Genomic DNA, 11,658 nt, shown 5'->3' on the forward strand with positions numbered 1-11,658 from the left:
GCTCCTCCCACACTTCAGTGAACAAATGCCTTCCCCTGCTCTGCTCAGCCTGTGTCTAAATCCCTTCCCCCACTAAGCATAAGGCCCACCTCTTCCGCAAAGTTCAGGACATCTCCAGCTCACACCAAATTCCTACCACATTGGGCAGCTGAATCAAACAAGCAATATTTATTAACTGCCTCTGATACATTTAGCATTTAATTGTTTTGATTGTTTCATGAGCCTCAATTTTGGTTTCCTAACAGGATCTGAATCTCTGAGGTTGGATCACAGGAATCCACATTTTTAAAGCATGCCCCAAGTGATCGTGAGGCAGACTTATACTGGAGATTGCTATCTAGAACAATCTGATCACAATCAACAGAGGTGGTTTTTTAAAAATATGGGTTCCAAAACCACATCCCAGACTACTAAATAAAACCCTTTGGGCTTGTCATGGAGTGCCCAACAGAGTTGCAGGAAATACAAATTGGTTGAATTTGTTTATTATCAGATACCTACCTGTCCTGAATAGTCCCTACTTTAACATATTTGGCACAGATAGTCAATATTTAGATTGCAGGTTGGTGATTAAGCCTAAAACATGGTCTCTGGCTATGGGCTGAAAAATTATTTTAATTAATATGAAAAGACGAAGGTAACTGATTTGTGAGATGGGTGGGGTTGAATGGTTGTTAGAATTACTTAAATTTTTTAAAAGTTAAAAACAACTACCCAAGGAACGATTGCAGATGGAAAGGAAGGGCGCTGAGGGTTAGGGCGTACGAACTTCACCTCTGAGATCAGAAGGGCAGTCAGTACTCTGAGAAACCGACTTATGCCATTTAAACACACAAAACCCGGAATGCCAATAAATGAGACGTAATGGGAAATATACAGTTCCAATTAGAAACAGTCACACCAGGGCAACACCCCCACCTTGCACACCATCCCCCATTTCAAAGCTTTTGGAAATCCAGTTTAGCAATGAGAAGCCAGAGTTTCAGCAAAGAACGACAGTAAATCGTGGTGGAAGGTCCTAGGAGCTTTGCCATCCATGATGCTGTAGGGCTCGGAGAGCCTGGGTAATTTTCCATAGGGCGGCATTTCTTAAAACTGCATTCCAAGGGAACTCAGCTGCGCCAGGCACCACCCACAGATATGGAATAATTATTTTAAAAAATAATTCAAAAGTATGTATTTATATTAAAACTAGACATAACTTTTTTAAAGCTATGATACCTGACTGTAATAGTTTTTTTCTTCCTTTTAAGAAGTTTTGTAAAACAGAAATATAGATCAATGGAACAGGATAGAAAGCCCAGAGATAAACCCATGCACATATGGTCACCTTATTTTTGATAAAGGAGGCAAGAATATACAGTGGAGAAAAGACAGCCTCTTCAATAAGTGGTGCTGGGAAAACTGGACAGATACATGTAAAAGTATGAGACTAGATCACTCCCTAACACCATACACAAAAATAAGCTCAAAATGGATTAAAGACCTAAATGTAAGGCCAGAAACTATCAAACTCTTAGAGGAAAACATAGGCAGAACACTCTGTGACATAAATCACAGCAAGATTCTTTTTGGCCCACCTCCTAGAGAAATGGAAATAAAAACAAAAATAAACAAATGGGACCTAATGAAACTTCAAAGCTTTTGCACAGCAAAGGAAACCATAAACAAGACCAAAAGACAACCCTCAGAATGGGAGAAAATATTTGCAAATGAAGCAACTGACAAAGAATTAACCTCCAAAATTTATAAGCAGCTCATGCAGCTCAATAACAAAAAACCAAACAACCCAATCCAAAAATGGGCAGAAGACCTAAATAGACATTTCTGCAAAGAAGATATACAGACTGCCAACAAACACATGAAAGAATGCTCAACATCATTAATCATTAGAGAAATGCAAATCAAAACTACAATGAGATACCATCTCACACCAGTCAGAATGGCCATCATCAAAAAATCTAGAAACAATAAATGCTGGAGAGGGTGTGGAGAAAAGGGAACCCTCTTGCACTGCTGGTGGGAATGTGAATTGGTTCAGCCACTATGGAGAACAGTATGGAGGTTCCTTAAAAAACTACAAATAGAACTACCATACGACCCAGCAATCCCACTACTGGGCATATACCCTGAGAAAACCATAATTCAAAAAGAGTCATGTACCAAAATGTTCATTGCAGCTCTATTTACAGTAGCCCGGAGATGGAAACAACCTAAGTGTCCATCATTGGATGAATGCATAAAGAAGATGTGGCACATATATACAATGGAATATTACTCAGCCATAAAAAGAAACGAAATTGAGTTATTTGTAGTGAGGTGGATGGACCAAGAGTCTGTCATACAGAGTGAAGTAAGTCAGAAAGAGAAAGACAAATACCATATGCTAACACATATATATGGAATCTAAGAAAAAAAAAAAAAGGTCATGAAGAACCTAGGGGTAAGACGGGAATAAAGACACAGACCTACTAGAGCATGGACTTGAGGATATGGAGAGGGGGAAGGGTAAGCTGTGACAAACTGAGAGAGTGGCATGGACATATATACACTACCAAACGTAAAACAGATAGCTAGGGGGAAGCAGCCGCATAGCACAGGGAAATCAGCTCAGTGCTTTGTGACCACCTAGTGGGGTGGGATCGGGAGGGTGGGAGGGAGGGAGACGCAAGAGGGAAGAGATATGGGAACATATGTATATGTATAACTGATTCACTTCGTTATAAAGCAGAAACTAACACACCATTGTAAAGCAATTATACTCCAATAAAGATGTTAAAATAATTAAAAAGTAAAAAAATAAAATGTATATAAAAAAGAAGTTTTGTATTTTTTTTAAGACAAATGTTTTAAAGTATTCCCAGGGGTCTCATAAGAAAGGCGTTCTCTGCTTTTCCACTGCTACGCTGGCCTCCTCCTAATGAGCAGAACATCTGTATGCACCAAAGTCTCTCTTCTTCAGGCAGGGCCAAATGACAAATGCCTCCCTCTGTCTCTATGCTGAGCACTAGCCTCTTTTGATATCATTATCTCAGACTTATCACAATTAAGTTAGATCCCAGCTTAACTGTTCTCTTTCAATATACTTTTTAATATCATGAAATTTGGGAGGTATCAGATGTCATAAGCAGCATTAAATCTTCCTTTAGGGCCTTGGCTATCACTGTACTTTATTATGTGTGCCATGACTTGAGAAAGGGTGGGAGGTACTTTGTTAGAGTACATTATATCAACATGTTGATTTTTATTAGCACCAGGATCGTCATTCCACAGGCTGGATCAAAGAGTTCTGTTGTTAACATTCATCTCTTCCTAAATAATAGTTCTTTTCTCCTACAAATTTTTCTATAAACTACAATGTCTGTTATAGCTACATTATACTAAAAGCTAGTAGTAAGATAATAGTATCTGATGTAACACTCAAAATGATGTATTATTTTAAATTTAATATAGTTGTAGTTCATGGCAGCCTCTTTAAATATACCATCATCTTCAGGCATTTTCTTCTGAACAAGATGTAAAACCCTGTACCAAAAAGCAAACAAAAGCAGTAAATATAAAGCTGCCTATCTTTAAACAAAAAAATTCTTCCAAAGAAAATTTAAAGCCTTTATTTCAGGAACTACATTTGATGCTGCATTCATTCATTCAACCAACAGATGTTTACAGAGTAGCCACTAATGGTGGGTACTATAACTAAAATGATGAAGTGAGCTGAGGTGCTGCCCTCAAGGAACTTATATCAAGGCTAAGCACCCAGGATCAAACAGGCTCTGAGCCTAAAAGCATTCTGGGAAAAAAAAATCACTCAGCTGACTTAAATGAAACTTGATATATTTCAGCCCTGATTACTTTTATCTTCTTTTCATGAGAAAAAAAAATTTGTTGTTAAAAAAAAAAGTTCCTCACAGCTTCCAGAGTACAACTCAAACTTCTGTGTTTAGCATGAGACCCTTGCTGATCTGGAATGCCCTCACCACCTCTGCCCACCAGCTGATTCATCCTTTCACTGTCACCTTCTCAGTGAGGTCTCCTTGAACTCTCTCCAGCTCCACTTTATCCTTGGGCAGAGTTAATTACTGCCTGCTCTGGTCTACAGAGGCATCACACTGTAATTATTTGTTGACTCACCACTCTCTCCCTCTAGACTGGGAGCTCACTTTCTGAAGACAGGGACTAACCTTATTTCCTTTGCATCCTGAGTATCCGGCCAGGTGCTAAGAATGGAGATGGATGGATGGAATGAGGTGAATCACAGAAACAGAGAATCCAACTTATTCCAAACACTGTATATTGGATACAATGTTTGGATTAAATAGGTCTTTCTTTTCCCTAGAATTCTTGCCCAAATGTTTATACTTAATGAGAGTAAAAGATGACATTAGTGATGTTAAATCACTAATTTTGAATGCTGGAGGATATGTTATTTAGGGAAGCTCTCCACTGCTTTACATACAAGTCTCTGGATGGCAAAAGTGAGGTTTCTTCTCTGTTGGGTCTTTGAAAATCAAAATGAAAAAAACAAAAAGAAAAACAAAATAAAACAAAGTGAGACTAGTCTGAGTTGACTCACTGACAGTATTTCCTGCGGCGATCCTTTCTTCAATTTAGGTCTGTAATCATAAAATAACTGGCTTTGGAAGGCGATAATACACTTTAGTGATGCACACACTTAATAGATAGGCTAGGTATTTTATTTTTCAGATTTTAAGGGATTCTAGGTTCCAAGCTTTTGACTCTTAATCACACATGGCATATGGCTCATAACACAGGCTAGATGCCCTTACTTGCTACTTCACTGATCCATTTTCCTTACATGCTGCCATCTGCATCCACAGGATCAGATTAAGATGTAGAGCAGCAGGACTACAAGAAAAGCATATCTAACTCTATGATAAACATATCTAACTTCAGCTGGGACAGGGGTTCACCTTCCCCTGTTCAGGTTTCCTGAATGGATACTCTCATTTGGGGGGATGCCACCTGTGGTTAGAGAACAAGATAACTATTTGATCTGATAGTAAAAGCAGTTTACCGTATTTCCTCTGTGGACACCAATGACTAACTTCCACATGGATATCACAGCACAGGATTCAAGTACCTGGTAAACACTGAATGAGTACAATGGGCCAGGTGTGGGTTAGGTGCTGGTGACACAAAGATGAACAGGACACTACGTGGCTAACCCAGGGAAGGTACTGAAGGTGCAGACAATCTCAACAGAACTCAAGTGCTTGCAGCAGTTGAGGGTACAAAATGTTATGTGAGCACACAGAGGAGGAGGTGCCCCATTCTGTCCAGGGAGAGTCATCACAGTGTGTGGGGTGATGGAGAATAATAGGAGATAAAACTAGAAAGAGCCAGATTAAGGTCCCCCAGTCCACTTCTCATCAGTCACACTTTCTTTAGGCAACTGCATTCACTTCCAAGGCTGCAACAACTACCCCCACAAGTCAACAACTTCCATAGCTGAGATCTCAGCTCCCATCTGTCTCTTCACTGCAGGCACGTACCCTAATCTACCTCAGAACATCTATCTGTGTTTGTCTCAGAGGCACCTCCTCCAAGCATCACTCTTACCTCCCCAGACTTCCTCTTCCTTTATTCCCATCCTCAGTTTTCAGAGTCACTGTCCAAATTAAACCTCCTTATCCCTCACCTCCAAGTGGCCACCAAGTCCTGTCAATCCCACTTCCAAACTCTTTCTCAAACCATCATGTCTTCTCTGTTCCGCCATTCTCTCTGTTCAGGCCTACATCTTCCCTCCCTCCAACGACTACAATAGCCACAAAACCTAGTCTGTCTACTCCAAACTCTATTCCTATTCATACATTCAACAAATTGGATGCAAGGTACGATGGGTACTATAGCAAACGAGACATACAAAGTGCCTGCTTTATGAAGCTTTCTTTTTATTTATTCATTCTAGCCAATTCCCTTTTAAAAATCAATGTGGCCATGGCACATACTGGCCTTAAGTCTTCGGTATCCTCCCACAGCCTACACGAGAAACTCCTAGCTGTTTAACGTCTGGCATATCCTACCCTTCCAAACTCTTGTTCTGCTATCCTCTCACAGGCCCTTTAAACTTCAGGCACAAGCCTGATATTAAAACTGCATGTTTCTTCAGGCTCTGCGTTGGCAAGTGTTACTTCCTGTGCCTGGAACACTCTTTCCTCTAGGGTAGGAATTCCTACCCCAGAGATTCTGAGTTTCCATGTCCAAACATAGCACTCATCACACAGCACAGAAATTATGTTTAGAAGTCTGCTCCTCCCACTTAGTTGTGAGTTCCTTAAAGGACTGCATGAGAACGCAAGAAGGATGCATAGAAATCTGGAAAGGTGAAGAAGAAAAGGTCAGGAAAATTGGGAGAGGCAGCTCAAACCTCACCTGATGGTCTGTCCAAACCACTTACTTTGTGAAATACTCTGTACCTCTCTGGGCTCTGAGGACAGAGCTTCCTTTAGGGGCATGTTTCCCAAAGTACGGGACAGAACATCTTTAAATAACACCATGAGGCAGGCAGCCCTTCTCATTCCTTTCAATGTTTCTGATTTGGCTGGAGAAAAACACACAGCTGTGGTGACTGGTCTCACTTTAAATTCAAGACCACTAAGTCCAAATGGGTCCTTAATGCCGCCCAGCAATTCTATATTTCTTCTGCTCACTCACCAGACTACTTGTTTTTTTTTTTTTTTGCGGTACACGGGCCTCTCACTGTTGTGGCCTCTCCCGTTGCGGAGCACAGGCTCTGGACGTGCAGGCTCAGTGGCCATGGCTCACAGGCCCAGCCGCTCCGCGGCATGTGGGATCCCCCCGGACCGGGGCATGAACCCATGTCCCCTGCATCAGCAGGCGGACTCTCAACCACTGAGCCACCAGGGAAGCCCTCACCAGACTATTTCATGTCTTTCCTCTCTCCTCACACTCACTCTTGGCTGATCTTTCTTCTTATTTCACCGAGAAAACAGACACAACCAGAACACCTTCACCAAGTTCCTGCCACTCCTGCTAGAGTCAGTAATCACTTATGTTGCCATTCATCCCGTTATTAGGGATAAACTGTGCTCCTAGGTAAAGCCAACCTCTCTCCACTTGGGCAAGAAATTCCATTCCTTCTTGCTTACTAAAATCACTCTGGAAAGTCTATCCTCTCTCCTGTTTCACCAATCTTTTCCCTCTCTACCAGCTTATAAATATCATCTAATTCCTCTTACAAAAAGAAAAAAAAAAAACGAAAAAAACCACCTTTTCAACCCTCTTCCCATTTCAGCTACCACCCCACGTCTCCCCTTTCTAGGAAAACTCGCAAATAGTTGTCTTAACCCACTGTCTCCAATGCCTCACCTCCCATTCTTCTGGAACTTATGCAATCAGACTTTCACCCCCCCCCCCCAACTCCTATAAATTGCTCAAGTTCACCAAAGAGCTCCATTACTTAAACAGCATTACACAGTCAATCATTCCTTCCCTGAACACCTTCGCTTGGTTTCCAGCATATCATTCTTTTGGCTTTCCTATTTCAGTGGTCATTCCTTCTCAGTCTCTTTTGCTGGTTCCTTCCTATTGCTTCAATCTCTCTAATATTTGCGTGCCCAGGACGTGGTCCTTTTCATCAACACACACAGGCTCCTGGCTTTAAATACCACCTACATGTATAACTCCAGTCCAGGGAGACTCTCAACTCTGGACTCATATATCCAACTGACTATTCAACAATCCTACTTACATATCTAGTAAGCATATAAAAACCTAACATGCCTAAAACCAAAAACTTGACCCTCTTCCCCCAGGCTGTTCTTCCCACACTTCTCCATCTAAGAAAACTGGAACTCTTGTCTTTCAAGTTGCTCAGGCCAAAATGATTAGAGTTATCACTGACCCCTCTTTATCTTATACTCCACATCCTCCTGTTACCAAATCCAGTGTACCCTACCTTAAATGAAAGTAGAATCTAATCACTCCTCACCACCTCCACTGTTACCATCCTGGTCCAACACATCATAACTCATCATTGCAACAACTTCCTGACACCTTCTATTTTCAACATATCAGCCAGAGTGATCTTTTTATAATCTAAGTCATATCATGTCACTTGACTGCTCAAACCTTCCAACAGTTTCCCATCTCAACCAGAGTAAAAATCCATAATGGACTATACAGTCTATACAATCTAGCCACCTCTTACCAACTGACCTCATCTGCCCCCACCTTCCCCCTTGCACACTCCACTCCAGCCACAACGACTTTCCGCCTGTTCCCTGAACACGCTTCCCACCTCAGGGCCTTTACACTTGGTCTTCCCTTTGCCTGGAAGATTCTTCTCCCCATTATCCACATGGTTCACTCCTTCACCTTCTTCAGGTTTTTGCTCAAATGTCACTTTTTCAGTGAGGCCTGTCTTGATCATTCAATTTAAAACTGCAACTTCCCTCAATCCCTCATCCCTGAATTTTCTCCATCACACTCATTATCTAACATACTGTTTACTTTGCTTACTTTATATTGTTTATAGTCTGTCTCTCTCTACTAGGGTTCCCTGAGAGCAGAGACTTTTATTTGTTCTGTTCACTGCTGCATCCTCAGTGCCAGGAACAGTGCTGGAATATGGAAGTTGTTCAAAGGGCTATATGTTTAATTTGTAAACTGAGAAATTCTCAGTTTGCTGCTAGAATGTCTTCAATACTTAACACTTGCTAATCCCTTTTTAGGGCTCAGCACTTTAGCAGGTAAAAGCCTCAAGTAAGAATTTAGTAACATTAGAAACATTTAGTAACACTGAAATGTTTTTATTTTAAAATTATTTTTATTTAAGGTACTGGACTTCTATTCTCTCTTATAACAGTTATTTTTAATTTAACACACGTTTTTAAGTTTAAAAAGTGAGCTGCTTCTAAGAAAAATGCTAAGAAATTATAGTGGGAACAGCAAAGAGACATGGCAAAAATAGTGAAAGTGGTATCTGAATGACTGGAGTTTAGGAACTCTCTTAGGGTAGGGTTGCCAGATAAAATAAGCACACCCACTTAAATTTGAATTTTAGGTTTTTTTGTTTTAGTGTATGTTCCAAATATTGCATAGGACACACACTAAAATATTATTCGTTATCGGAACTGCTATTTTAAATGGGCATCCTCTTTTTCTCCCCTAAATCTGGCAACCTTACCTTAGGAGAACAAAGAAATTGCACCCTGCTCCTTGTCGCTTCCATTTTTCTCTACCAAAACAAGCTAGCTCTTGTCCTATCTACGGACTGCGTGGCTTTTATGCCTCAATAAACCTGTCCCTGTGGGAGAGTACTGAGGCCTGACGTCTGAAAAATCCAACTGGCAAAGGCCCACAGCGCACCTTGAGAGGCGAAAGGTTTGGCAGCTCAGAACAAGCAGTCTGGCCGCATCTGCTCGAGAGGGAGGGGGTTCCAGGCCCCCTTTCCCAACCTCTCAGGCACCTGCTCTGCGGAGGCCGAGGCTTGGCAGCTACTTTCCGGCCCTTACCAATGTTGCCTTCGATGGAGAGCCTTCTGGGCCCGCGCCCCGCGTGTAGACCCCTGGAGGGGGGCACACCCTCGAGTGGGCGCTTAGCCATGGACTTGGAGGATGCTCGCAGCAGCCTTAGATAGAGCCGGCCGGCGATCATCCCACCGATGATTCACGAAGCGATCACTTCCGCCGAGAGCACTTCCTCCCACGGTGTTCACGCGCTCCGGCGCGCCGCTGACGTCAGGGGAGAAGTGGGTGGGTTGAGTTGGCTTGAGGGGAGGGGCCAAAGGGACTACTCTGTTCTCGCGATGTTTGTAATAAAGAGTTGCAAAAAGGAAGACTCCTAATGTGGGGTTACGGGAGAGTTTAATGACAATTGGAGTTGGTACTGTGAGGTTCGCCCCCTCCGTTTCTGCCCACTGGACAAACTACGTTTAAAACGACACATAAGTCAAGAATTCCATCACCTTTGCATTTTTGTATCGCTTTAGAATAAATTTCATAACTAAAGACAAATAAAAATAATGGTAATTTTAAACGAGTTTTTTTCCCCAAGTGTTTGTTGTCTGGCTCTTATTCTAACATGGGGAAAAAAATTGGACAGTTTTAAGTAGGAAAATGATGCAATCTGATGATTTACACAAATTAACTTTTTCCCATTCCCTGTAACTTGCACCACAATGCTGGCACCTTATTGAATAAATTAACAAATTAGTTTGTCAATTACACCCCCACCTCTTATTTTGCCTCTTGAATAAAGTTCACTCAATCTATTTGCATAGTAGCCAAAAATTCCGTAAGAATAAAGAGGGTGGAGGCTTAGGGACTATGTGTGGAACTCATTTAAACCAGATAGATTGGGTTCTTGGGGTTGAACCATGGCGGGGTGAGGAGGGGGGCGGGGCGGCTGGTGGGGATTCAGAATAGGGTTTGTAAAAGCTTGAGAAGAGCAAGGGTAGAGAGAGATTTGCTGGTGTATAGAACTGGAGTCTAGCTGTTGGTGGAGAATTGTGTTCTGCAGAGGGACAGGGACAATTCTGAGCTGCTGCCAGACTGGCTTTTTCCTGCCACACTCCATGGTCATAATGACTTCAGAACTAAGGATTTATGAAATATAGTCAGAGGGTGCGTCCACCTTCCCCGCTTGACTTCCACAAGAGTCAAACCAGGAGTTAACAGGCAATCCGGCATTCGGGCAGCACTCTTAGACATGGGAGTTTTTAGGAAACCAATCTGATTGCCAGAAGGTTTGGGGAGGGGCTGGTGGCTGGGACTGTTGTAGGAAAAAATGGGGCACAAGAGGATGGTCATATCCCAGGTCTCGGGTGAGTCCCTGGGACAGGCTGCCAAGTGAGGGTCCTTGATTTCTCGCTGGAAAGAATTCAAGAGCGAGATATAGTAAAGTGAAAGGTTTATTTAGGGAGATACCCACTCCGTAGAGTGTGGGCCATCTCAGAAGGCAAGAGCACCAGAGGTGCGGGGGTGGTTAGTTTTTAAGGGCTGGGTAATTTCATAGGCTAACAAGTGAGAGGAATATTTTAACATCTTGGAGAAGGGGTGGGGATTTCCAGGAATTGGGGCACCACCCACTTTTGTGCCTTTTTTGGTTGGCCTTGGAACTGTCATGGCACCTGTGGGTGTCATTTAACCTGCTAATGTATTACAGTGAGTGTGTAATGAGTCTCTAGGTCTACTGGAAGTCAACTCTTCTGCCATCTTGGGCCTAGTAGGGTCTAATCGGCTTTTGTGGTATCCTATTCTTCTTAATGGTTGTGCCATTCTTTTAATGACTGTGCCCTGCCCCCTTCCTTCCTGTCTCAGGGTAACTGTTTGCAGAGCAGGCACAGGACCTTTTTCCTATATTGTTGTTTATATGGGATGGCTGAAGTGACATTTGTATATCGTATTAAGCACAATCTATTAAAAAATAGATTGCAAATTTAGGATAAGCTGGGTGGAGCCCTAAAGGATATTGGAGCAGCTAAAGTCTGTCCCATCCCCCACTCCCTCCCCTGCAGCCACCTCTCTGTAGAAATACTACTTACATTTCTTTATCTATGTAAACTCTGACTTGGGAGAATATCCATCGAAAAAAGTTTGAGAGGCTGTCTGCACCCTTATGGTTTCCCTTGCCTTCATTGCCCTCAGGGTCACTGTGAAGCGTAAATATGGAAGT

The 11,658-nt window shown here is 42.3% G+C and overlaps 1 protein-coding gene across 8 annotated transcripts in view; it reads right to left on the reverse strand.

Annotated features, from left to right (window-relative positions):
- Nucleotides 1–9,710, reverse strand: part of DGUOK (deoxyguanosine kinase) — a 35,937-nt gene extending 26,227 nt beyond the window's left edge. For 3 of the 8 annotated variants that reach the window (XR_012325641.1, XR_012325642.1, XM_073791231.1), the window contains exon 1: nucleotides 9,498–9,710. Coding sequence is in view for 4 of the 8 variants with exons in the window: in XM_073791231.1 (XP_073647332.1) it covers nucleotides 9,498–9,639 (142 nt within the window). In the remaining 4 variants the exon portion in view is untranslated. The remainder of the gene's footprint in view (nucleotides 1–9,497) is intronic. The other 5 variants (XR_002177712.3, XR_002177713.3, XM_019942115.3 and 2 more) reach the window with 4 other exon arrangements.
- Between the last annotated feature and the right edge of the window lie 1,948 nt (nucleotides 9,711–11,658).

The sequence above is a fragment of the Tursiops truncatus genome, chromosome 14 (assembly GCF_011762595.2).
Source record: "Tursiops truncatus isolate mTurTru1 chromosome 14, mTurTru1.mat.Y, whole genome shotgun sequence".
NCBI classification, from domain to species: domain Eukaryota; kingdom Metazoa; phylum Chordata; class Mammalia; order Artiodactyla; family Delphinidae; genus Tursiops; species Tursiops truncatus.